The sequence below is a fragment of the Chrysochloris asiatica genome, unplaced genomic scaffold (genome assembly GCF_000296735.1).
Source record: "Chrysochloris asiatica unplaced genomic scaffold, ChrAsi1.0 scaffold00137, whole genome shotgun sequence".
Classification (NCBI taxonomy): domain Eukaryota; kingdom Metazoa; phylum Chordata; class Mammalia; order Afrosoricida; family Chrysochloridae; genus Chrysochloris; species Chrysochloris asiatica.
The window spans coordinates 7,879,498-7,905,773 of NW_006408655.1; the positions used below are offsets into that span (position 1 = coordinate 7,879,498).

At 41.0% G+C, this 26,276-nt stretch overlaps 1 protein-coding gene across 1 annotated transcript in view; it reads right to left on the bottom strand.

Annotated features, from left to right (window-relative positions):
* Nucleotides 1–26,276, bottom strand: part of PIP4K2A (phosphatidylinositol-5-phosphate 4-kinase, type II, alpha) — a 233,474-nt gene that overhangs the window by 73,153 nt on the left and 134,045 nt on the right. The window contains exons 2-3 of the mRNA XM_006869901.1: nt 15,396–15,493; nt 13,793–13,889 (exon numbers count right to left, since the gene is read on the bottom strand). Of these exons, the coding sequence (XP_006869963.1) occupies nt 13,793–13,889; nt 15,396–15,493 (195 nt within the window). The remainder of the gene's footprint in view (nt 1–13,792; nt 13,890–15,395; nt 15,494–26,276) is intronic.

Sequence of the window (26,276 nt, forward strand, 5' to 3'; positions counted from 1 at the left end):
ATAAAAATGTCATGATTTAGTAACCCTTACTTTCTCCTATGTATTTTATTTATTTATTTAAATAGCTAAGCATTTTGAACATTTAATTCTTTGGAGCTACGTATATAGTCTTGTCTTCATTCTTATCTTTTCCACTTTGATACACATTCCTCTTCTCTGTTAAAAAAAATGTTTGAAATGTTTTTATTTGTAGTCAACAGAAAGGCCAATTGAAATCAAACATGTAAAAGCCATCACCTTACAGGGGAAATCATCAATACTGTGTTGTTGTTTGCCTTGAAGTCGGTTCCCACTCATAGCAACCCTGTACAGGGTTTTTGAGGCTGTAAATCTTTACAGGAGCAGAAAGCCTCATCTTTCTCCTGCAGAACGGCTGGTAGTTTTGAACTGCTGACCTTAAGGTTCACAGCCCGATTCGTAACCACTATGCGACCAGAGCTCCTTTCAATATTGTGTACAAGGATTTAAATAACAGTCACCTACTCAAGGTGACTTAATAGACTCAAGATATGCCACAGCTGGGAGGGCGGCAGAGTCTCTTGTGTGGATCTCCCTCGTGTTACACGATAAGGACACTGAGACCTACCTGGGCTACTTAACTGGCTCAAAAATCCCAGGACCAGTCACCAGGATCCACTCTCAAACCCGGTCCTTGTGATTTCCAGGAAAATATTCTTTTTACTAACCCAGGCTTCCTTACTGGAAACCTGCAAATCAATCACTGCCCTGTTGATAATTCAGGGTTGTGATTACATGTCTCGAATCACATGGAGACAGGGGTGACTGCCCAGAGAAGGCTGGTTTCTGGTCTCAAAGGTGACATATCTCAGTAAGCACAGATGGTCCTCTGACTCCATTAGAGAATTAAAGACCCACATGCGAATATTAACATCATCACCAAGTGTTTATCAAATGCCCACTGTGTTCAAAGCCCTGCCCTAAGTTCTTGGGGAATTTCAAAGAAAGTACGAGCTGTGATCTAGAGCGCAGAATGGCTTTCATTATAGCAAGAAGCAAGACACAGTGTAATTTAACACTTATCAATAATGAAAGAATTTATGAGAGAAGAACACAACAAGGAAAGCTAATGGACGACAGAGAAGGAAGCAGAGTTGTAGGAACTTCACAGAGAGCATATATATGTCCTTGAGGGTCTCAATCCTGACTAGACCATGGAGATTAAAATATAGAGACCTGGCCCTGAAGTTCATAATAAATAAATACATGCAGCATTTCACCTGCACAGAAATATCACGTGGTAAGGATAAATGACTGTCGGCTCTTGGTCGAAAAATCATAAGTATAATCCAAAACTGGTGCAGTGGTGGGAAACTCAGATGAACAGGAAATCTGGATTGTAAACTGGGGGGCAGTTTGTGGTGGGAACAATAATGTGCTCAGCTCACAAGAAGGAGCACAGAAATGCACTAGAAAAATCTGATGATGTTGCTGGGTTGAGTTTTTTCAAAAGCATAGCAGAGGCTTGTCAAATCTGAAAGTGAGTTCACTTGAGTTTCAGACCAGGTGTATCTTTGTACAGGGTGGAGTTTCCTTCCAGTGTTCACTGTGAGGTTTCTGGTACCAACCCAATGAGACCAAAAGGCACGAGCAGAAGCAATGAAAGGGCAGGCTGAAGAAACTCAACAGACAACAGAGGTAAAAAGGGGCGTCTGCTGTACAAGGGGAGTCCTGGGTGTGGTGCTGTGGGTTAATGAGCCAGACTGCAAAGCCGTCTGAACTGCAAGGTTGACAGTTCAAGCTCACCAGTCACTCCTTGGAAACCGTATACAAGGTCGCTGTGGGTCGGAATTGACTCGATGGCACTTAACAATAACAACAACTGTACAAGGAGCTAATTGAGGATGCTGACACGTGTGATGATCGAGAGATGGGATTGCGGGAAAACGCCACAAAAACCTCCATGCTGCTGACTCTGAGATCTACACCTCTTCTCCTGATCCCAACCCTGAGCTACACCCTAGAATGTCCTCATATGGTACCTGGTGATTATCTCTATATTCAATTTCATCTTTCTACCTATCCCCTCCATCCCTAACCTCAACATCCCCATGTCTAAACTCTGCTCACCTGGGCCCTCAGGCTCTCGGAGTCTGTCCTTTACTGATGGCCATCAGCAGCCACCTTGTACTGTCAGTTTGCTTTTCTCAGATCTTGTGACTCTGTTCCTTGCTTTATGCTGTCTTCTCTCACTGGGGTTATTTCATAGCCTCCAAATTCCCTTATCACAGTGGCAGCAGTGGCTCAGTTTTAAAATTTTTGCCTCCCATAAGGGAGCTCCAGTTTCAATTCCAGGTTGGTGCACCTCATGTACAGTTATGATACTTCCTGACTAAGATGGGCCAGGAAGAAAGGCCTGGTGATCTGCTTCTAAAACTCAGACAATGAAAACCCTGCCAATCATTATGGTCTGCTTTTTGCAACCCATCACGGGAATGGCACAGTACCAGGTAGAACTTTGTTCCTTTTGTGTTTGAGAATGCCATGAATCAGGGCTGACTTGCTAGCAATTAACAACAGTAAATTTCATTTAAAAAATTCTATACATTAAAAACAAAAGCCCCAAACCAACAACATTGTTTTCAAGTCAGAGCAACCCTATAGGATAGAGGATGACTCACCAGAGTTTACAAGGTTGTAGCCTGTACAGCTACAGCTGTTTCTCGTGGCGCAGCTGGTGAGTTCAAACTTTTTAGTTAGCAGCCGAGCACGTAACCACTGCACTGCTTGGAGCTTCTCCTTTACGTGCTCTTGTTAAACGCTGTTGAGTAGGTCTGATTCATAGTGACCCTATCTAGGGTTTCCAAAGAGCAACTGGTAGCTGAACCATAGACCTTGTGGTTCAAACTGACCTTGAGATTCAGTACATTATCCTGCAGCACTACACCAGGACTCCCCTTTATGTGTTACTGGCTCAATTATCTTTAGAAAACACAGATCTCATCAGATTACTCCCCTAAGAAAACTCTGCAGAACCTGGTTGATTTTCAGCCTGGTCTCCATGTTCTCCACTTGTTTCTCCTTTTCCCTCTTGATCTCTCACAAACCCCGAACATCCAATTTCCAGCCCTTCCACAAACTCCTGCTTCCATGCCCAGAAGGTTCACTTCCTTTGCTAGGTCTCCCATCCACCTTTCTTCCACAAAGATGAGTATTTCTTAAGTCCCGTCTATGAACCAAGCACAGTTCTAAATGTGGCGCTGTGGGTTAATGCACTGGGCTGCAAAGTTGGTTTGAACCACAAGGTTGGGTTGGTGGTTCAAGCTCACCAGCTGTTCCTTGGAAACCCTATACAGGGGTCACTATGGGTTGGAACTGACAAGACAGCACTTAACAACAGCAACAGAGAAATTAGAACAGTTGTTGTCCTCAAGGAGTTAATATCTATTTGCTCCTTCATTGAAAAACCATGATAGATCTTGTAATATTCTAGAAATTCTGGCAGGTTTTTTTTCCCCCCATTTTTTTCGAAGTTTAGCATAATCTGAAGGTCTTCATACTTTAGAATTTTATTTTTAAACTTGAAATAAGAACAGTCAAAGTTTAAACCAGTAGTCTTTGAAATTCTTTTAAAATTAGAATTCTTTGTTAGAAATACAAAGAAGAAAAGGCATCAAATGTGAATAATGAGCAACTCTAATTCAGGAGACACAGTAGGGGCAAACCAAACCTGGTATTATCCTTGACAATGAATAAGAAGGGTTCAGTTTTGTTATGCAGAATCATGTCCATCCTATACTACCTTTTGGTTTCTGGTGGGCAACCAAGGGATCTCTTGGGTAGCTCAGAAACCTTAATTGAAGCCTCCATTTGACTTCCCAGTGCTGTAATGTGGTGGTGGTGGTGATGTGCCCTGGAGTCGTTTCCGACTCATAGCAACCCTGTACAGGGTTTCCGAGGCTGTAAATCTTTACGGGAGCAGAAAGCCTCATCTTTCTCCTGCAGAACGGCTCATAGTTTTGAACTGCTAACCTTAAGGTTCGCAGCCCGATTCATAACCACTACATTGTAATGTAAGTCCAAAATCCAGGAGAGACTGGGAAGTGGAGTGGAGGGTTTTTTTTGTTGTTGTTATTGTTGAATGTTAAAAATCAGATGTCTGTGTTTCTATAAATTTCATTGTTGTTGTTGTTGTTAAGTGCCATCGAGTCGGTTCCGACCCATAGCGACCCTGTATAGGGTTTCCGAGGGTGTAAATCTTTACGGGAGTAGAAAGCCTCATCTTTCTCCCGCGGTGCAGCTGGTAATTTCGAACCACTGACCTTAAGGTTCGCAGCCCGATTCGTAACCACTACGCTACCAGAGCTCCTTAGCATCTACTATAGAATATGGAGGCTGTTGTTGCTGTTAAGTGCCACTGAGATGGTTTCAACTCATAGTGACCTTGCATAGGGTTTCCAAGGAATAGCTGGTGGGTTTTAACTATCGACCTTCAGGTTAGCAGTTTAATGCTTATCCTACAGTGCCATACCAGGACTTCACAGCATATGGTATATAATAGATTATATACTTTTTGAAAGAGGATTCTTATCTCTACGACTCTGAGACCAGAAGAACTAGATGGTGCCTGGTTACCACTACCAACTGCTCTAAAAGGGATCCCATTAGAAGGTCCTGGACAGAGTGGGAGTCAATGTAGAACAAACAAAACTCAAATCAACGACTGGGCTTATTAGTCAGAAAGAGACTGGGAGAATCTGACACTACGGCCCTGGTCATCCTTCAGATCTGGAATGAAACTCACTCTGTGGCCAATTTTAAACCAAGTGCTTGATAGGTATACAGTGGGGATAAAACACTAGTAAGGTATGCTCACAATGGAAAGGTCAACTTTATTCAAAATCAAAAAAGCAACATTAACCCAAGGATAAAGTTCAAAGAATTGGGAAGAAGGATAGAATGGAAATAACCACAGAAAGGAAGTGGGATAACTTGCATGGAGGGATTTCAATCATTGAGATGAAACAAAGTGTGTGATTTCTTGAATGTAAAACTGATGATCTTCACTCACTTCACAATAAAATAAAAAATTTTAAGTGAATTCCTTCCCCTTTCCTCCTCCTCTGTTTTATAAAAAAAATATTTTATTGAGTACTTGGTGAAAATTTACATAGCAAATTGATTTCTCATTTAACAATTTCTAAACATATTGTTCAGGGAGCTCTGGTAGTGGTTGTGAGTTGGGCTGCTAACCTCAAGGTCAGCAGTTCAAAACTACCAGCTGTTCCATGGGAGAAAGATGAGACTTTCTTCTCCCATAAAGATTTACAGCCTCGGAAACCCTATGCAGCCAAGGCACACCACCACCACTACACATTAGTAACAGTGTCCACATCTTGTCAACAACAACCGGGTTGTTCTGCTTCTATTTAACCAACTTTCTTATTCTTCCACACCCCAACCCCCCAACTTCTCATCTATACTTTAGGGTAAATGTTGACCTTTCAGCCTCATATAGGTGATTTTTTCAATCCTTCCTTCTCTGCATTTCCCCAAATGTCTAGCATAGAGCCTGACATGCAATAGGTGTAATAAACACTCAGTGAGTTGATAATCATGCATGGACTCAGCACCTAACAGAGACTGGAACTGCCTGTGGAAACAGTAATGACAGGCATGGAACTGTAGCAATGATGGCAGCGAGGTCTCCATGGATGCATTCTTCTTGAAACCTATCTTAAAAGTATGGTTATACGGAGTCACATAGGCCAAACGGTTAGAAGAATACAATTAAGTTCTAGGAATTAAAAACACTAATAATTGAAAGGACTCCCAGTGTGTCACTATGTATCAGCACTGGACTGCGAACCACAAGGTCAGTGGTTCAAACCCACCAGCTGCTCCTCAGAAAATCCTATGCAGGGCCTCTATGAGTCGGAACCAACTCAACGGCACTTAACAACAACAATAATTGAAGAAGGAGCTCTGCTGATGCAGGGGGTTAAGCATTGGCCAGCTATGCTTAGTTGCTGGTTTGAACCCACTAGTTGCTACTTGGAAGAAAGATGAGGCAGTCAGCTTTTTTTTTTTTTCCTCTTAAATGTTTTATTGTGAATTATGTGATCGTTTACATGGGAGAACATTAGTTTTACATTCATTCTATCGTATATTGTCTCATTGCCATGGTTACAATCCCCTCCATGCAATTCTTCCCCCGTGCCCCCCAGGTCTTCAGCACACAGTCACTCTCCCTCTCTGGATCTAAAGTCTCCAGCTGCTCCATCGCTCCACATCATCATCTCTGGCTCCATTTCAGGCATCACTGCTTCTCTGGGTAGGGTCCCACTCTCTGCTCTTCTCCCTTGATGGTCCTAGGGACCTCCACGCCTAGACTGAAAAGTTAATCACTCCCCTCCTTGCTATAAAACATCTACCTTCACATTTCCGACGGCAGTCAGCTTTTGTAAAGATTTACAGCCTTGGAAATCTCTGGACAGTTCTACTATAGGGTCACTGAGTTGGACATGACTCGACGACAGTGGGCTGGAATAAATGGAGAAACTTTTGTATATGGAAGCACTGGACATAACACACACAGAGGTATGAATGTCAATGAATGTAAGACAGCACTGTTATGAATTTTGCATATTTTAGATAAGCTGACGCAATTTATCTTTAACAGCAAGGAAAAGAAGTTTTATTTAAAAAAGATGTTCCAGAAATTAAAAACAAATGAAAAAATACAAATGCTTATTGGGATAGCAAGAATGATTTTTGGTTCTTTATAAGAAGTTTGATTATATTCACTGACAGTGGCCAATTGTTGTTGTTGTTAGGTGCCATCGAGTTGGTAACGACTCATAGCAACCCTACGCACAGCAGAACGAAACACTGACCGATCCTGAGCCAACCTCACTATTGTTGCCACACTTGAGTCCATCAATGCTGCCACCTGCCCAATCCATCTCATTGGGGGTCTTCCTCTTTTTCTCTGACCCTCCACTCCCCCAAACATGATATCCTTCTCCAGCGACTGGTCCCTCTTGACAATATGTCCAAAATATGACAGACAAAGTTTGGCCATCCTGGCCTCCAAGGAGCTCTCTGGCTGCACTTCTTCCAGCACAGATCTGTTGGTTCTTTTGGCAGCCCATGGCACTTTCAATATTCTCCTTTGACACTATAACTCAAATGCATAAATTCTTTTACAGTGTTCCTAATTTACTGTCCAGCTTTTGCATCCATATGAAGTTATTGAAAATACCATGGCTTGGATCAGGCGCATCTTAGTCCTCAAGCAGACATTTTTGCTCTTCAACACTTTAAAAAGGTCTTGTGCAGATTTGCCTAATGCAATACATCCTTTGATTTCTTGACTGCTGCTTCCGTGAGTGTTGATAGTTGATCCAAGAAGAATGAAGTCCTTGACAACTTCAATCTTTTCTCCATTGATAAGAATGTTGTTTATTGGTCCAGTGGTGAGGAGTTTTGTTTTCTTTACATTGAGATGTAATCCATACTGAAGGCTGTGGTCTTTAATATTCATCAGTAAATGTTTTAAGTCCTCTTCACTTTCAGCAAGCAAGGTTGTATCATCTGCATATCGCAGGTTGTTAATGAGTCTTCCTCCAATCCTGATGCCACGTTTTACTTCATATAACCCAGCGTCTAAGATTATTTGCTCAGCATACAGGTTGAATAAGTCTAGTGAAAGAACACAATCCTGTTGCACACCTTTCTTAATTTGAAACCATTCAGTGTTCCCATGTTCTGTTCGAACAATTACTATGGTCTACTTTTATCAGCGTGGTCTCCACTGATCAATATTGAATGTTTTGGGATACAAAAACAAAAATCCATTCACTAAAACAAGACAAGTTGAGACCATTTATTCATTTAGCTTAATCTAATGGTTTGAATAAGGAGCTCTGGTAGCGTAGTGGTTACGAATCGGGCTGCGAACCGCAAGGTCAGCAGTTCAAAAGTTCCAGCTGTTCCGCAGGCATAAAGATTTACAGCCTCAGAAACCCTGTACAGGGTTGCTATGAGTCAGAACCGACTCCACAGCACATAACCACCAACAACGACAACGGTTTGAATAATGAATCAGAGAGCTGATGGAGCTCCTTTAAACCACATTGATTTAAAGCCACTTGTTCATGGTGCAAGCACTTTTTAAAAATATAAACTAAAGCCAACATGGCAAAGCAAAGAAACATAATACCTGGGTCCCCTTGAGCAAATCAGTTTCTCTAAAGTTCGGTAAGACCTTTGGGTCATCTAATCTGTTTTTCAAATCACACAGCGTTTTCAAAGTAGCTCACATTGATGGCTTAGAAAATGACTGCAGTATATGAACTCACAATGCTCTGTAGCAGGTACACAGAATCAGGAGAGACAGGATAAGACTGTTGCTGCCATGGCGACGGTAAGGGTACCAGAAAGTTGTCCGGTCCTGTCGTCTTCATGAGCACTGGCAGGTTTGAGTCCACTGTTTGGGTTACTGTGTTGATCCATCTCGTGGATAGTTTACCTCATTTTTTGCTGATGTTTTTGATGGTATGTCTAAAGTAAGTAAGCTGATATTTCTTCATCCCCACTTGCTTTTTTTTTTTTTTTTAAAGCTAGTTTAAAAATTAATAAAAGTATGAGAGTCCTTATCCAACTATCCTTGTGGGGCATCTGTTTGTCTCTCACACAGGTCACTCAAGTTAATGGGGAAGAATAACAAATCGCCCAAGTCTGAGGTTATAAATAATAGAAAATAAAATAACGTCTGTCTCTAGTGGGGGAGAGATGAGAAGATGGGAGCACAAGATGGGACAGGACTGGGCAGAGTCAGAACAGGGACCCCCATCCCCCATTGGGTCCTTTATCCATTGCCATGCAGTGGGGAGTTGCAGGGGTTTGGGTAGGGGCAGCCCCTTTTGGGGCTGTCAAAAGCACAGGTCAATCCCTGTTTCCCAGTGAGCTGGAGCCCTTTCTCGTGTGCCTAGGTCAGATCCCTACATCCCAGCAGCCTGGCCTTGGCTGTAAGTCAGGAGACAGCCAGGGGTCACTGAGAGCTGGTAGGGCAAGTGGGGAGGTGGGCTGCTAGACCACAACTGTGCTAGGACGGACCCATCCTCACTTGTAAAGAGCATTTCCTGCCTGTATCTTAATAAAGATGACTGTTGGGAGCCTTTACTCAGCAAATGCAGGTTTGGGGAGGGGAAAATGAGTATGTGCTTCATTATTGTTACTACATGTATCAATGGATGTTTACTCTTTAGCGCAACCATGATGAATGATAGGCCTGACCCATCAACCTGTAAACAGCTGAGAAGCCAGAGCCAGAGGGCTATGCCAGCTTCCACAGAACCTGAGCACCCACCTTCACTCCTGAAGTACACAGGGCATGGGAGGTATGTGGCTCAGAGCCAGAGCTGTCTGTCACACCTGCACTCCTATTTGCCAAATCAAGTAGCCAACAAACCGGGTTGAGCTCAGGACCCCTTTTCCCTGCTGAAATGTCTTTAAGAAGTACAAACATCAGAAAAAGAATACAAGATTGGGGTGGGAAGAATAATATATATATCTAGTTTGCTAAAGCTTACTTTGAACAGTCACTGGTTTTTTTTTGTTTTTGTTTTTTTTTAACTAGAAATATGCTTCCCAAAGATAAGGCAGCAATTTAAATGCCAAAAGTACCAGGCAGAGCCGAGGAAAGGCGTACTGTTCAGTGATTAATTATACTCACACCAACTTGCCTTAATATGGCTCTCTCAAATGAGAAGTTTAACAGACATCCAATTAGTTACATGTGAATCATCCTCTACTTGCCTAATTTGCCTTCTAAGTTTATATTCAGCAATTTACACTAACTTAAATATCAACTTAAGTGGTTTTGTTTTTAGGTGGGGAAAACAAGAAAGAAAAGTAGCTCATGTCTTAGTACACTTCAGTAATTAAATTGGTCATTTTAGGCAATTTAAAAACGATCTTTCCTATGGGCTGCAATATAGAATTCAGGACTTAATGGATCCATTTCAAATATAATTTAATAGGATTGATTAAGAGAGGAAATATCAGAGTTTCAATTTGGTAATGTATTGAAGAATCTAAAAAGATTCTGTGGCGCGAGCCCTCTAAAGCCAGTTTTTGTGAAATGACAGAATGGCTGTTTTATTTGATAACAATAATAAAATAAAAAATGGGAATCTAGGATGATACACTCTTGTGTTTAGCAGAGGAAAACCAAATCACACCTTGTGCCATAAAGCTGTTTCTGACTCATGGCAGCCCTGTGTGTAATAAAGTAGAACTGCCTCATAAGGCTTTCTGGGCTGTAATCTTAAGAGAAACAGATCACCAGGTTTTTCTTCTACAGCGCTGCTATAGGGTGAATCTGAACTGCCAGCCTTTGGGTTAGCAGTCTATTGCTGTATGAATAACTTCAAATATAAGAATCACTATAAAGTCTAATCCCCTGAGAAGGAGGTTAAATATATCCCAGATAGTTCTACATTCTCCAAGCTGCGGTACCATTCCAGCTCCGATACTGGCCGCCCTCCCTAACCTCAGCATCCTTGCCTCCCAGTTTTGAGTTCAGCTCTCTTCTTTTTCTTTCTGCTTCTCTTTCTGTTATTTTCTGTCTCAAAAATCTTTACGGGCTAGCTGCTTAAACACATAAACTACTTGTCAGTTACAAGGAGTGATACTCCCAGCAGGACCATGAACTCACCAATTCCTTGATAGGCCATAGATATTTCATTTGCATAACAGGTAGCAACTCACCTCATATGCACAGTATTATTGAACAATCTATGCAAGGTGTATACTAGTCACAGGCAGGCTGCAGCGCAGGACCAAACAAAATGTATCAAAGTCAAGTTGTTTACAGTGTGTCCAGGAAATGCCTATCAACCTGGACAAACGCAACAAGTCTTCTGGGGTAGAAATTAGAGCAAAAGTAACTCCTCAGGAACTAGGGAAAAATATCTCTCAACTGCTTTTTCCAAAGAACGGAGGCAAAAGGACACAAAACAAACCCATTTGATTACAGTCACAAACCTGAGACACCCAGGGATCTTCACGAGAGAGCTGGGCAGAATTTTTCTTAGGATGCTAAAGTTATCTTCTATTATTTTAGATACCTTTAAAAATACCAAATTCATTTTCCTAGGGCCTCTTTAAATGTAATAATAGTTTCTAAATAGTATAAAATTATTCTCTCTCATAGAAAAATGAATCAACTATCGTAAAATACCAGAGCGTAGTCCTTGACGCTCCTATGTTACATAGCTGTTAATTAAAAAATGAAATGAGTCCTCAACTTTTAAGAATCTGACTGGCTAAATGAAAACCCTTGGTAGTGTGTTGTTGTTGTTGTTGTTGTTAAGTGCCATTGAGTTGGTTCCGACTCATAACAATCCTTTATAGAGCAGCTGGTGGGTCTGAACTAATCTTATGGTTCATAGATCCTACAGCGCCATACTGGATTACAATCTGGACTGCTAACTGCAAGGTCAACAGCTTAAATCACCAGCTGCTCTGCAGAAGAAAGATGAGGCTTTCTGCTCCCATAAAGATTGACAACCTTGGAAAACCTATTCAGGGTCGCTATGAGTCAGAACCAATTCCATGGCACACAGTCTCCATCAAATGAAACCAGATAACCTGTGTCAGGTCCTTTTTAGGTAAAATGATCATCTCTCAACAGAGAGGATAGCACCACCATCTCAAGTTTATCATTTAACTGTGAGAACCAGGCAAAGCAACAGTGCATATTTGTTATATAGTAGGAGTGCTTGTGGCACTGCAGGATAAGCACTGGACTGCTAAACACAAGGTCGGCAGTTCAAACCCACCAGTCACTCCTCAGGAGAAAGATGAGGCTTTCTATTCTTGTAAAGATGGACGGCCTCAAAAACCCCATACAGGGTCTCTCTATGAGTTGGAACTGACTCGATGGCATGTTAGCAACAACAACAGGTAGGTACCAAGAGCTGGAAAATGCTCCACATGTCCATTCTAGAAACGGGCAAGTTCTGGACCCTGAGAACAGTGCTGTGGCCTCTGTGAAAAGTTAGTGGGAAAATTCTATTATATTTCAATTCCATTTTGCTATGAACTGTTTGAAGCTCCCTTATACTCAAAGTGAGGAGTTTGGCAAAGTGCTGCATGCAGGTCACTGTTGGTCAATTTCAAAGCAGCAAAATCAGCAAGAAAAACAAAATTCTAAAATTCCTAAATGACCCTACAAATAGGTTGTTGTTAAGTGCACTTGAGTCAGTTCTGACTCATAGAGGCCCTGTATAGGATTTCCAAGGAGCAAGTGGTGGGCTTGAACCACTGAACTTGTGGTTATTAGTACAGTGTTTATCCTACGGTGCCACACTAGCAATACACGAAATGGGAATTCAACACACTTTCACAGGTTTTTTATGTATTTTAAAGTAGAAACAAAAACAAGGCTCTGCTTGCAGAAATTTCTACCTGAAAATGAGAGAGCATTACATAACTGTCTCTTTTCAAAGAATATTATGGTCAGTTCTCATTATCGGTGATAGTGACGTTCTCTAAAGTTTCTGCAAGCACTGAATCAGCAAATATTACATCATTACTCTGAGGGGAATGACAAAATTAGGTTCCTGCACGCCTCTGATCAGAACATTTTTACAGCCTTGTTTATGTGTTTTTACTAAAAGACCAACTGTTAAGTGCTGTCAAGTAGGTTCTGACCCATAGTGACCCTGTATAGGGTTTCTGACGAGTGGCTGGTAAGCTTGAACCATTGACCTTGCAGTTCAAACTGGCTTTGCAGTCCAGCTCATTAACCCACAGCATCATCATATCAGGACTCCTAAAGACTCATTATTTCAGATATATTGCTAAAAGCACTAGAACTCGTGCCGGAATAAAGCTTACAGAACACACTTGATTGTCTCTGTAAGGTACATCACAATCCTTAGAACACTAGACATTATTTGAACACTATGCTTGATGGTATTGTTGTTAAGTGCTGTCAGGTCAGTTCCAACCCATAGCGACCCTATATAAGGTTTCCAAGGAGTGACTGGTAAGCTTGAACCGCCAACGTTGCAGGTCAAACCAACTTTGCAATTCATTGCATTTATTCACAGCACCACAGGGCAGTTTTAAATGTGAAATGACTAACAAAAAGCCCCCAAATGCAAAAAACAAAACCAATAAAATCGCACCCGAAAACGTCCACTAAGTGGACTGTGAAAAGAGCACTTGTTTAAAGTACGAGAGCATAAGAGAGAATAAAGCATAAGGCTGCAGAATGTCACCTTGCTCACCTGCAAGTAGGAACATGCACATTGGGGGACTCAACTTTTTACCACTTTGCACAAGTCCATGGCTGTCAGTGAAAGCACACAACTACTGATCCTGGAGTTCCAAATACTTGTTAGCAAGTAAGCGGATTTGCAAATACAGAATCTACAAACAATGAGCCTCAACTAATTTCGTTTCCTACCAACTTAGATGTTGTTATTGCTGTTAAGTGCTATTGAATCGATTCTGACTCATAGTGACCCTGTATACGGTTTCTGAGGAGTGGCTGGTGGGTTTGAACCAGTGACCTTGCAGTTATCAGTCCAGTGCTTATCCAACAGTGCCACACCAGGTCTCCACCACCTTCTATACTGAAATCAATGCATCTAACCAACAGAACTTGTTACTTCAAAAAGAAGTCTAGAAGATCCTTATATAAAGCAAAAATTAGTATTATATAATTACTTGTAGTAACAAAAATCTCCATCCCCATTTATAAAGGAAAAAAACGTTATAAAACTCATTTGAAACAAATGTTATAAAAGCAACTCACCTGGAAATCTTGATCATCGATTCCAAACCTTTCCCGCAGATTACGGAAAACCATCGGACAGTATTCTTTAAACTTGAAATGGCTCGGCATGTTTTCTCTGAAACAGTGATATTAGGGAATCAGGCAGCCAGATAGGCAGTTTACCAGACTTTAATCTGCCACCATCTAAGTAAGGCATCCCAAGAAATGCTTGAGTTCACTGTCTGTAAACCCAGATGTAGTTCATAGAACCAAGTATAATCCACAGTGGGATCTTAAGGGACAGAAAATGGTAGACCATTAATATCTGACTCCTTTCATGACCGAGGGCTATGTAAACTTTTAAATACTGACCACACACTACCACCGCTTCGCCAAGGAAGAAGAGGTAGAAAGGACAACAGTAAAGGAAAAGCAAAAATGTAGGAGAGTTGGGGAAAAGGCAGTGTAGCAAACAGGGCTCTCCCAGATTCATTTTCAGTTACTTGCTAGATGAAAGTCTATAAAGCAAGACTGTTTTCTCACTCCCAGAATATCATATTTTATATAAATGCATATTCTCAATTCACATAGACTAAATTCCATTAAAAGGTCAACCTGTAAACAGTGTTGGGGGAGGAAGTATCACATCCACGTCACATGAAAACAATAGCTCCATTAAGAAATTTCATAATCGATCCTCATGTGGAAGGGATTTCTATAGTCATCAGGAAGGTTCACCTCACTCATTAACTGTTTTCTCTTTTGTGTAACCATACAGCCTTATACATGCACACATACACAATGCTCCTTTATTGTAGGACTTTATACACTGAATATTGTACTTTATTTGTGACAGTTTTCAACCATCAGCCTAACTATGAGCTCATTGACGGCAGAGTCACACTTTATACATTGTTGCAATCTTCAGTTCTCAATGGATTGCCTACTAGGGACTCCACAGAGAACAAAAATACACAAACAACCTTCCTAAAACAAAACTAGTTGCTGGTTTCTATGTATGGTGACCTAAAGCATCAAAGTAAAAGTGTGCTGTGATCTTTATGAAGCAGAGCACCAGGTCTTTTTCCTGAGGTACCTCTGGGTAGATTGGAACCTCCAACCTTTCAGTCATTAGACAAGTGCTTAACCATTTATCCCACCCAGGGCCTTAATAATGAGGTCTAAAAGTATATTCAAATGAAGGAGAAATACTCTTAATGCCCAATTCCATATACAATTATGCTTTATAAAAATGTACCTTAATTCTTTATTGTTTTATGAAGTAATCATTTATATTTATAAACTAATCAGTTTCTAATTTTCATGTAAGAGAGCACGAGGTTCATAACTGCTAAAAATCCAAGCAATTTACAGCTTCAAACATTTAAAATGTAATGAGAATATCACTTTGAACATATAAGATATTCATAGAGAACAGTATGCCATATGGCAAAAGGATGTTACCCAAACGGGTCTGCTGTTGCTTTTCTGAAAATGACAGATGGTTATGTTTATCACAGGATTAACTTCACCAGAAAAACTTTACTCCTACCCATTGAAAAATAATGTGATCATAGAAATCCACAAAAATCATACTCTTAGTACCCATATCAGTCCCAGACAGGGCCATACTTGTACTTACTTGTTAAAAAGGTGATTGTCCACCTTTATCTTTGAATAGGCTTTGAAGTCATCTGGCATCAACATAACAGGGATTTGAACATGGCTCAGTTCATTGATCTAGAACAAAATCAAATAAATGGCACAGATTATTGTTAGAGGCATAGCTAGGATATATTGTGGGTTTGGCTCTGGGTCACCGCAATAAAGCGAAGGCTGCAATACAATGAGTCCAGTGAAGTTTTTGGCTTCCCAGTGCATATAACAGTTACGCATATACTATATTGTTGTCTATTAAGGAGTCCCGAGGGCACAACAGGTTAAGCATTAGGTTGATAACCCAAGATTGGCAGTTCAAATCTCTCAGATGCTTTACGGGGTAAAGACGAGGCAATCTGCTCCCTTAGTGATTTAGAGCTTTGGCAACCCTATTGAACAGTTCTACTCTGTCCTATGGGGTCACTATGAGTTAGAATCAACTCAACAATAGTGGATAGGTGTGCAATAACATGAAAAGATTTCAAATTTTGTAAGAACTACTAAAATGTGATATAGAGATATGAAGTGCATAAATGCTGTTGGAAAAATTGTGCTGATAAAACTTGTTCAATGCAGGGTTGCCACAAATTGGTCAATTTGTTTAAAAAAAAAGAAAAAACAAAACAAAAAAACACAGTTAACTGAGTCCTGGGCAAGATGGTGGTGTAAGCAGATGCGTAAGATGACCTTCTATAACAAAGACGCGGGAGACCCAGTGAAACAGACACAGATGGTGATCCTGGGGCCCTGGCCATCCGAGGGTACACAGGACAGAGAGGTGGGTTAAATGCTGACTGGAAGAAGCAGCTGAACAGGAGCAGTGAAGGAAGAAAAATGGGCGGACTGTAGACTGGTGTGGAGTGGTACAGCCATCCTGAGCTTTGGAGAGCAGCCTGCTGGCACAGGACATGGCTGGAGGTTGGCGGCAAGGAGGTACACTTCTTCCCTTGTTCCCATGTCCCCCTGGCAAAAGGGACGCGCCCAGTCCTGGTTCTCACAAAACCAGCAGCCAGTAGTACCCCCTCCTGTGCAGTCTCTGGTCTGTCTGGGGTTGGAGGGTAAACCCCCTTTGACCTACACTACACAGTGAACAGAGAACTAACTATGCTCACACTTCCAATCTCTACCATATCCGCCAGGAGCCAGATGGTGAGTGTCTGAGAATACACCTATACAATCATCAACTAAATATAAATACGACACCACAATGTCTGAGAGAAAACAGACAATTCCAACTAACACGAAGAAACAAGACAGAGTGCCTCAAACAAGTGACCAAAAATATAGTCAGTACCTAACACCAGAAATGGTATCAAATCTACATAATAAGGAATTTTAAATAATGCTAATTAGGTAACTTCAATGGATCGAGAGAAAGATGGAGAAAACTATAGCTGTCATCAATGAAAACAGAGGAAATTAAGGGAAAAAATGGGAAACAAATTGACAAAACAATTGAAAAAATGGGAATCGACAAAATCAGTAATTAGAAAGCCAAAAGATTAATATTAAGACTGCAGAAATAGATAATATACTGAAAGGGCAAATAAACAGAATTAAATCAATGGTAAGCTGAATTACTGAGCTTGAAGAAAAATCTTTCAATATTCATCTGCTAGAGGAGCAATCAGAAAAAAGAACAAAAAACTCTGAAGAATGCCTAAGATTTATGTGGGACATACAGAAAAGTAACTTATATGTGATAGGAATTCCAGAACAGGAAGAGACAGAAAGCCCCATGGAGAATACTGTCATCATGAAACATCATGGAAGACAAGAATACCACCATTCAAGAAGTTGAATAAACTCCAAACAGGATAGATCCCCTCTACCCGCCCCACCCCCCACCAAATATATATACACACACCATCAAGATATATTATAATCTAATCAAACTTTTCAAAACCAAAGACAAGAATCCTGAAAGCAGCTCAGAAAAAAACAAAAAGTTAGCTAACAATGGAGAAGTAATGCAACCAAGTTCTGATTTCTCAGCAGAAACGTGCAGACAAGAAGACAGTGGAATGGCATATATAAAACTCTGAAAGAAACAAACTGCCAACCAAGAATCAACTATCCAGCCAAACTTTCCGTCAAATACAAAGTGAAATTTGTTCATTTTCAGAAAATAGAAATTTAAAATAATTTGTAAAAACCAGACCAATCTTACAAAAATTACTACAGGGAGTTCTTAGGCCAGCAGACCAACAATAGCAAACTACAACCTGAGGTGAATATACACAGCAGTATCACCTAGACTCAACCCAGATATATTGTTGTTGTTATTTCCAAGTGCCACTTAGTTGGTCCTGACTCATAGCGACCCTGTTTAGGGTTTCCAAAAAGCAGCTAGTGAGCTTGAACCGCCAACCTTGAGATCAAAGCGACCTTGTAAGCCAGCACATTAATCCGCAGTGCCACACCAGGAGAAGTATGCAAAAAGTAAAGCAGACCTGTAAGACTGAAAAGGGACAACCAGAGATCAACAACAACAAAACCCATAAAGTAAAAAGAGGGAATAATGTAGTTACAGAACTTACAAATGAGAGGAAACCAAGTAGATTTCAAGAAAAAAATCAAAAAACCTAACTGCAGCCCTAAAAACTAGAGCAAGCCTTATTCCTAACTCTAGCCAAACCCTCATCTCTAACACTAGCCCCTAGTCCTAACCATAACCCTAACACTAAACTAAGTCCTATGTCTATCCAAGACTTAGCCCTAGTCCCAACCCTAACCCCTTACTCCTCTCCACCCCCCCACCCCCCCAAAAAAAACCACACACAGTTATCTATCAAGCACAATAAAATGAAGTATGCTTGTATCTAAGAGGGGCGTCCTTGACTTAAACACGCTGTTTCATTGTTGTTAAGTGCCTTCAAGTGGGTTCCAACTCAGTGACTTTACAGGGTTTCTGAGGAGCAGCTGGTGGGAAAGGAAAGAGAAGACAAAATATAGAATGGAGTAGGGAGGGAAGTGAGAGAGGTGGGCAGAAAAATCCTTTGGCAAGTCCAATGCTTATCCTACAGTACCATATAAAGACCACTTAGGTTTTGTCTTCTCTTTCCTTTCTCACCACCTCAACTCCAATCCCTACTTCTCACCTCTGTCCTGCGCTGGGGCCTGTGGTGGCCAGGATGGTGTGCCAAAGGAGGAATAGTACAGGGTCAACCCATATGCTAACTTGTTCTTGATTCTCCCTCATCTATTTTCCCTGCAGAGCCTCAGCCCAGAACAACTTTGATGCCATGTCCCTGACAACTTCCCTGTGTAAAAGAAAATGCTATTTGAGAAAGGACTTTTTGATATCTTCTGATGTAATTATTTGTTGAAGTAATGTACATAATTATTTCTTTACACTTTTGACTATTTAAAGAACAGCTATTATTATTCATGTGGTCTTTACCTCTCTTAAAGGAATTACATTTTTTCTTTCTTTTTTTAAAGTATTAGGACAAGGGTATGGATTTACTAAAAGATGAACCTTCAATAAGGAAAGGAGGGATGCATATGAAAGAGTTAGACAGGAATCAAGAACAAAAGGAAATTTGAAGTGACAGAGAACAGTGATACCAAATTTCATTTATGTTCTAGTGAATGGCAGGGATAGGATTCGACACAGGACTTGGAAAAAGTTGAACTTTCTTCTGGAGAATCAGTTTTTCATCTTGCTTTCTGAGGTATGTTTTCCTTGTTATTAGCAATAAAAATGAGTTTAAGGACTTGAACTTCCAGTAGAATGTAAGGTTCTTCCAAGGGTCCATAGTTGCAAAAATGAAAAACAAAACAAAACCAGACAATACAAAATGAAAAAACAAAACAAATTTCTTGAAAAAAACAGTGACTTTTTAACACATTGCTGGATTCATAGAATATAGAGGAATCTCCAAGACACCTTCCTTCCCCCAAAGTGAGCTTAATCCACAGGGGCAGGTGATCGTGAAGCAAACGTGAATGGAGTGGCTTCTCTGACGAGTTCAATTTTGAAATTGATAAATTTGATGTGCACTTGAGACATCTGTCTGTGAGGCAGGTGGCTCTATGGATCTGAGTTCACAGGAGAGGCAGGAACAGGAGAGAAATATCACTGTGTCTGTGTACAAAAAATCAGTTTCTCCCTGGGTGTGAATAAAGAGGACAGAGAACAATGAGATGACAAAAGAGACTAGAAGCCATCTTGAAGAACATCAACATTTGATGGTCTGGAAGAGGAGGATGTGCCTACAGAGGAGATAGGGAAGATCTGCTTGTGAGGTAGGAATGAAAAACAGTGTTACCTCACCTGGAATCAACAGTGTTGAATATTTCTGAGAAGTCAGAAGATAATGCCAGTGGATTCAGCAACCTGAAGGTCTTTGGAGACCTTAGCATGAGGAGTTCTGAAGGAGGATAGCAATGAAAGCCACACTGGAGTAATCTGAAGAGAGTATTTGAGGTGAGAAAATGCAGACACTGAACAGGCTTAATTTTTAATTAAGTCTGGAAGTGATTAAGAGGGCAGTAGGGCAGCAGAGCTGGAGAGGGATGGGGGATTGAGGAAAAGCCTGAGAGAGAAAGATATTCTGCAGTACTTCCTGAGATGGTGTGAGGGGAGGGGATGGGATCTCAAGCCTTCAGAAAGGAAATGGCATTGGAGAGGCAGTTCCTTTTTCAGGAGGAGAAGAGGTCAGGAGTGTGCAGAGATGTTGTTGTTGTTGTCAGGTGCTATGGAGTCGGAACCGACTCATAGCGACCCCATGCACAGCAGAACGAAACAATGTCTGATCCTGGGCCAATCTCATTACCTACCGCTGCCACACTTGAGTCCATTAATGATGCCACCTGGCCAATCCATCTCTTTAGGGGTCTTCCTCTTTTTCTCTGACCCTCCACCTTACCCAGCATGACATCCTTCTCCAGCGACTGTTCCCTCCGGACAATATGTCCAAAGTATGAGAGACGAAGCTTAGCCATCTTGACCTCCAAGGAGCACTCTGGCTGCACTTCTTCCAAAACAGATCTATTGGTTCTTTTGGCAGTGCATGGTACGTTCAGTATTCTCCTCCAACACCACAACTCAAAGGCATCAATTCTGTCCAGCTCTCGCATCCATATGAGGTTATTGAAAATACCTATTGCAGGCTTTAATTAAGGGGAGACAGGAGTTCCCTGTCCATGGGATCCTAGTTCCTTTGGGGAGTTGCAGCCATGGCCATCTGTTGAAAGGAAGAACTTGAGGGGTTCAGAGGCTTAGAGGTATCAGAGACCCTAAAAACACGGATGCAGAATGTGAGAAACCAAGTGTAAAAAGATAAAGGTGGCTGGGCTTTTGGGGACAATTGAGAGTCCACTTGTAGGCAGTGATGATTAATTTATAGTGCAACCAAGCCACATTTCAGCAGACCTTGGCCTCAGGGTGCAGCGATTTTTGCTAGTCCCGTGAGACATAAAGATAGAGGAGCAATGGAGCTCCAGCCAATCACATGGAAATGGAAAGTCAGTCCAAAACACGGTAGTGTCCTGGAGGAGTCCAGGTAACGTCATGGATTATGAACTAGGCTGCTAACTGAAAAGTCAGCAGTTTGAATCTACTGGTTGCTCTGCAAGAGAAAGATGAGGCTTTCTGCTCTTGTAACTATTTACAGTCTCAGAAACCCTATACAGGGTTGCACGAGTCAGAACCAACTCAACAGCACTTAACAACAACAACAACAATTATTTAGTGAACTTAAATACATTTTCTATTTCAGAACATTACCCTTTTTCCATGGAACTTTACTACATCAACATCAAGAGGGCATCAGAACACTGAGAAGACTTAAACATCATAAAAACCTGTTATAGGAAAAGACATTCTTATATTTAGATTCTTTGACTCATCTTCAACACATAGGCTGTGCTGTTTGACAGTTATATTTATTTCTAAAACAAGTCATGTCTTTGTAAACTACACTCCTACAAGAATTAAGGAATGTTTGGTTCTCACCATTAAAGAAGAGGTGAAAAGAGATATTAAAGACAGTTATACCCGTAGCTTGGCTTATATCAAATCATACAGTGTTGCAGTTAAAAAAGAATCTGGGTAGATCCAACTGGCTAATTTCTCATCTTGCAGATTGTAATAGGTCTCTGTCTTGGAGTGCTGATGTAGTGCTGTTATAGGATAAGCACTGGACTGCAGATGCAAGGACAGCAATTCAAACCCATCAGCTGCTCCTGGAAACCCTACGCAGGGTTGCTATGAATGGAGACTATTTGGATGGCACTTAACAACAACAATTACAACAACTAGTTGTATTATTAAGAACGCATTTGTGATTACTTTAGGAAGCAAATATTTAATAAACCCTCAGAACAAAAAAGTGTCAATATCATTTTTTACTTGTGAAATAACTGTTCAAACCACTTTGACAATTCCTTTTTATTTTTAAATGCTGACAGTTATATTTACAGACCTATAAAACTCATGATCACATAAGTATATTATAAATACCCCCATGGGGAGGCCTTAGGCTGGTTCACCCAAAGTCCTGCTGAGAACTTTTAGTTCCTGTTTGTGCCATGCCAGTCACCCCAAAAAGCCTTTCTGTTTAGCCCCTGGCCATCACAGAAGCCTGAGATTTGTGTTGACAATGCTGGTGCCCATCACAGGACGGGAAATAAAGAAGCTTTTGTAATCAATATCAATAGAAACAAGGCAAATGGTGGGGTTAGAAGGGGTGGTGTTAGGGTTAGTGCAAAGCTTCAGTACAAAGTGCCAAAATGTTCCTGGTTGTACTGAAATGAGAGAGAAAGAAAAGGAGAGGGCACTGGCTGGTAGTGGTGGGGGATGAGGAGAGTTATTGACGGGGTGGGTACACGAAGATCCAAGGAAAAAGACAGGTGCAAGGGCCACTGGCTCAGGAGCCTGGATACTTGAGGTCTAGATTCAGTTCTGCCTCAACTTACTCGGCATTAACTTTATTGGCCATACTCAGTGAACTGTGTGCCAAACCCCACATTAAACTCTTCAGATGCATGATCTTATCTGACTTTTTCAACAGTATCAAGTAAATACTTCAGAGGAAAGGCTTCTTTCTACTTCTGGGAAAAATTGTTGTTGTTGTTAAGTGCCATTGAGTTGGTCCCGACTCACAGCAACCCTGTGGAGGGTTTCCAAGGATCAGTTATTGTTAAGTGCCATCAAGTTGATTCCGACATATAGAGAACCTGTATGGGGTTTCCAAGGAGCAGCTGGTGAGCTTGAACCACTGACCTTACAGTTCAAATGACTTTGTAGTCTGATGCATTAGCCCACAGCGCCACATCAGAATTCCAAGGAGCAGATGGTGGGTTTGAACTACAGACCTCGTGGTTTGCAGTCCAGTGCTGATCCTACAGTGCCACACCACTGAAAACCCTATTTTGTGCAGTTCTATTCTGACACCGCTAGCGTAGTGGTTATGTATGAATCGGGCTGTGTACCGCAAGGTCAGCAGTTCAAAACTACCAGCTGCTCTGCAGGAGAAACATGAGGCTTTCTGTTTCCACAAAGATTTACAGCCTCAGAAACCTAGTACAGGGTCACTATGAGTCGGACCGATTCCACGGCACATAACAACAACAACAACAATTCTGACACATGTGGATCCTCCATGAGTCAGAATTGAGTCAATGACAAGAGGAATTATTATTATTATTATCCCTATCTTACAGATAAGGAAATTGGGGCGTAGAGGGATTAGGTAAACTCCTAGCCACTAAACTGGAGAACTTGAATCCAGCCTATGACTATATCATCTTGAGTCACACAACTCAGCTGAGTTCTCGCAAATGGAAAATTCAAGAGCTGAGGATCCTTCCAAATTCCAGACAGTTTACGAAGATGTCTACTTGAATTTTACCACTATCTTTGTTGTGGTAAACACTTCTAAAATTTTTTTACTTAAAAAAAACAAACAACAAAGGTAGTAATGAAATTTATATTTCAAATATATGATTAGATGACATGTTTAGTTGAATATGTAGCATGGTTACTACATGTTTATTATTTGTGATTTCAATACTTCTCAAAACTACAATACATTTTAATAAATGGTAAGTGGTATCCTTGGAGGATAAGGAATAGATTTCTGAAGAAACTATTTATTAAAACCAATTTTTTTGAAGTTTTTCTTTATGAAAATTATGGTTCATACAAACAGCATAGCAAAATTTATGTGGATCTTTCCTTTTGAAACCCTATATTGCCCAACTCAGAAAAGGTATTTTGATTCCTCTCCTCAGCCAGACATTGAAATTGACAGCCCATTCAAAGTTACCCCCAGTGCTGTAAAACATAGGGTTGTTTTTGTTGGGTAAGAACCGCTGATTGCAATGAGTATCGCTCCTGCAGATCTAAGACAGAATTCACACTGGCAAGGAAACAGAAGTTGCAATTAAGCAGCAAAAATGGGAATAATAAATAGCTACCGGACAAGGGGTGAGACCCAGCAAGTAATAGCTCAGAGGTGTCCCCACAAAACCATTTCACAGCACACCATTTAAAAATAAGCTTCACTAATTTATATGATCTTTAAGTCAAGCAAAGAATGTATTCATTAATTGTGAGGCATAACTAATGACATTCAATTAACTCAGGCATATTCACCCTAAACACTATGTTCCCAGACTAATACATAATTAGAGGCTGGTTTTCATCTAGCCAAGAATATACAAAAAGGACCAAGAGAAAAGTAAAAACAACAAAACTCAAAACTGCTCATGTGTAGCGTAGATATTGGGATAGTTAATGTTATATGAAAGGCAATTCACCATAAACTAGGGCACACTGAGATGACAAAGGGGGCATGCCCAGTGTGGGAGGCTGCAGGGCCTTGATGTTGGTGAGGGCCACTGGTGAGGCAGATACTGCTTTTGTGGCAGTTGTGTACACCTGAGACTGGGCAAAATGCAGTCTGGCCCGAGTGGAACTCTCTAGAAAGGATCTTCATGCCTCTTCAAAAGCTCAGGCTACAGATCGAAGAGGGCTAGCTTGTTTCCATTTATTTATTATTTAAAAAAAAATAATTCAGTAACAAAAAGCAAGTAGATATGGACTCCTGGGCGATCAACACAGGCAAGTTCAGTGCAAAGGAGTCAAGATCTGTAAGGACCTAATGAAGACAAGACTAAACACACAGCTCATCATGACTGCTGTTTTGGATACAAACAAACTTTAATTTCTCAGGAAAAGCAAAGAAATGTATCATGCCAGATAGCCTAGACTTTACAAGTTTTCCATTGCATCTGACTTCTACAAAAGAATCTTGAATCCACAGTCAGAAATGTGATCAAGAGTTCCCCAACACTGCTAAAAGTTCTCTCTTTTCCCCCTCTCTTCCTAATGATAGTTATTGTTGTTGTTAAGTGTCATTGAGTGGGTTCCAATTCATAGCGACCCTATATAGGGTTTCTAAGGAGCTGCTAGTGAGTTTGAACCCCTGACCTTGCAATTCAAACCAACTTTGCAGTCTAGCATATTAACCCACAGAACCACACTGGAACGCCTCCTAATGATTAATGAGTCTAAAAATAAATATTTTCTACTCACTATGCTCATCCCAAATAAAATTTCTTTGTGTCTCAATGGTTGATAAGCATACAAGGATTTCTCCAAGCAAATAATTTGGTTTCCACATTTTCTGCCCTGGGGAATCATTGCCTGAGAACCTGAATGAGCAGATAGGAAAACCAAGACTATCAGGAGACTAGAGCTTAAGGAGGGTTTTCTCAGAGGCTACTGCAAGTTCTGACTTGTTCAGTTCACACAGATAATGGTTGTTGTTAAGTGCCATCGAGTAGTTATGACTCACAGAGAACCCTAGATTGGGTTTCTGTGGAATGGCTGGTGGATTTGAACCACCCACCATGTGGTTACCAGTCCAGTACTTACCCTATTGTTAATAGGTACCACTGGTACCACACCAGGACAACAGAGCCACAAATAATAGGGCCATTGAAACATGAAGCAGAACATTCCCTGATTCTCCCCAGAGATATAAAAAATAACCTCTGGCACATTTCTAAGAAAGTATTTTCCATAATATGCCCCAGAAAGTCCTGGTGTGGTGCTGTGGGTTAATGCGCTATACTGCCAAAGTCAGTTTGAACTGCAAGGTTGGCAGTTCAAGCTCACCAGTCACTCCTTGGAAACCCTCTACAGGGTCGCTATGAGTAGGAAACAACTCGACAGCACTTAACAACAACAACATGCCCCAGAAAAGGTCAGATGCTGGAATAATTCCCTCCCCTAAGCGCTTCTGAATTGCCTATGCTCAGTGTTTCTGGAGAAGATGACCCAAATCAGAGGGAGCAGGGCTGGACAAGGAGCAGAGACATATGTTAAAATGAACATTTTGAGGGTTTTAAGATTAATATTAATGAAGAGATGGGGATAGGATTCTTACGATTCAGTAGTAACTGTTATGACTAATTGTAACTATCACAACTGTAAAGGTAGAAGTTCTGTAACAAAAAGGGAGGAATAGTTAATCTTACAGTCCAGGAACAGAGGACCCTAGTACTATCAAGAGAGAAGCGCACAAGTGGAATGTAGGACCCTAGCCAGAGAAGCAGTGACACCAGAGATAGAGGCATAAATGAGAACACGGAGAAAGGGAGCAGCTGAGGACTCTAGACACATGGACAGAGAAAGACTGAGTGCTGGTAGCCAGGAGGCGGGCTTGCAGAATGTGCCCTTTGTTTAAATTATTATATATTCCTGCGTGTTTTTGTGTACATCCCCCTCCAAAAAAAAAACAAAACAAAACAGAGGGAATAGAGGCAAATACTGTTGAATGATGATGCATGGAGGGGATAGTAATCGTTGCAATGAAATGTTAAGTGTAAAACTGATGTTCTCCCATGT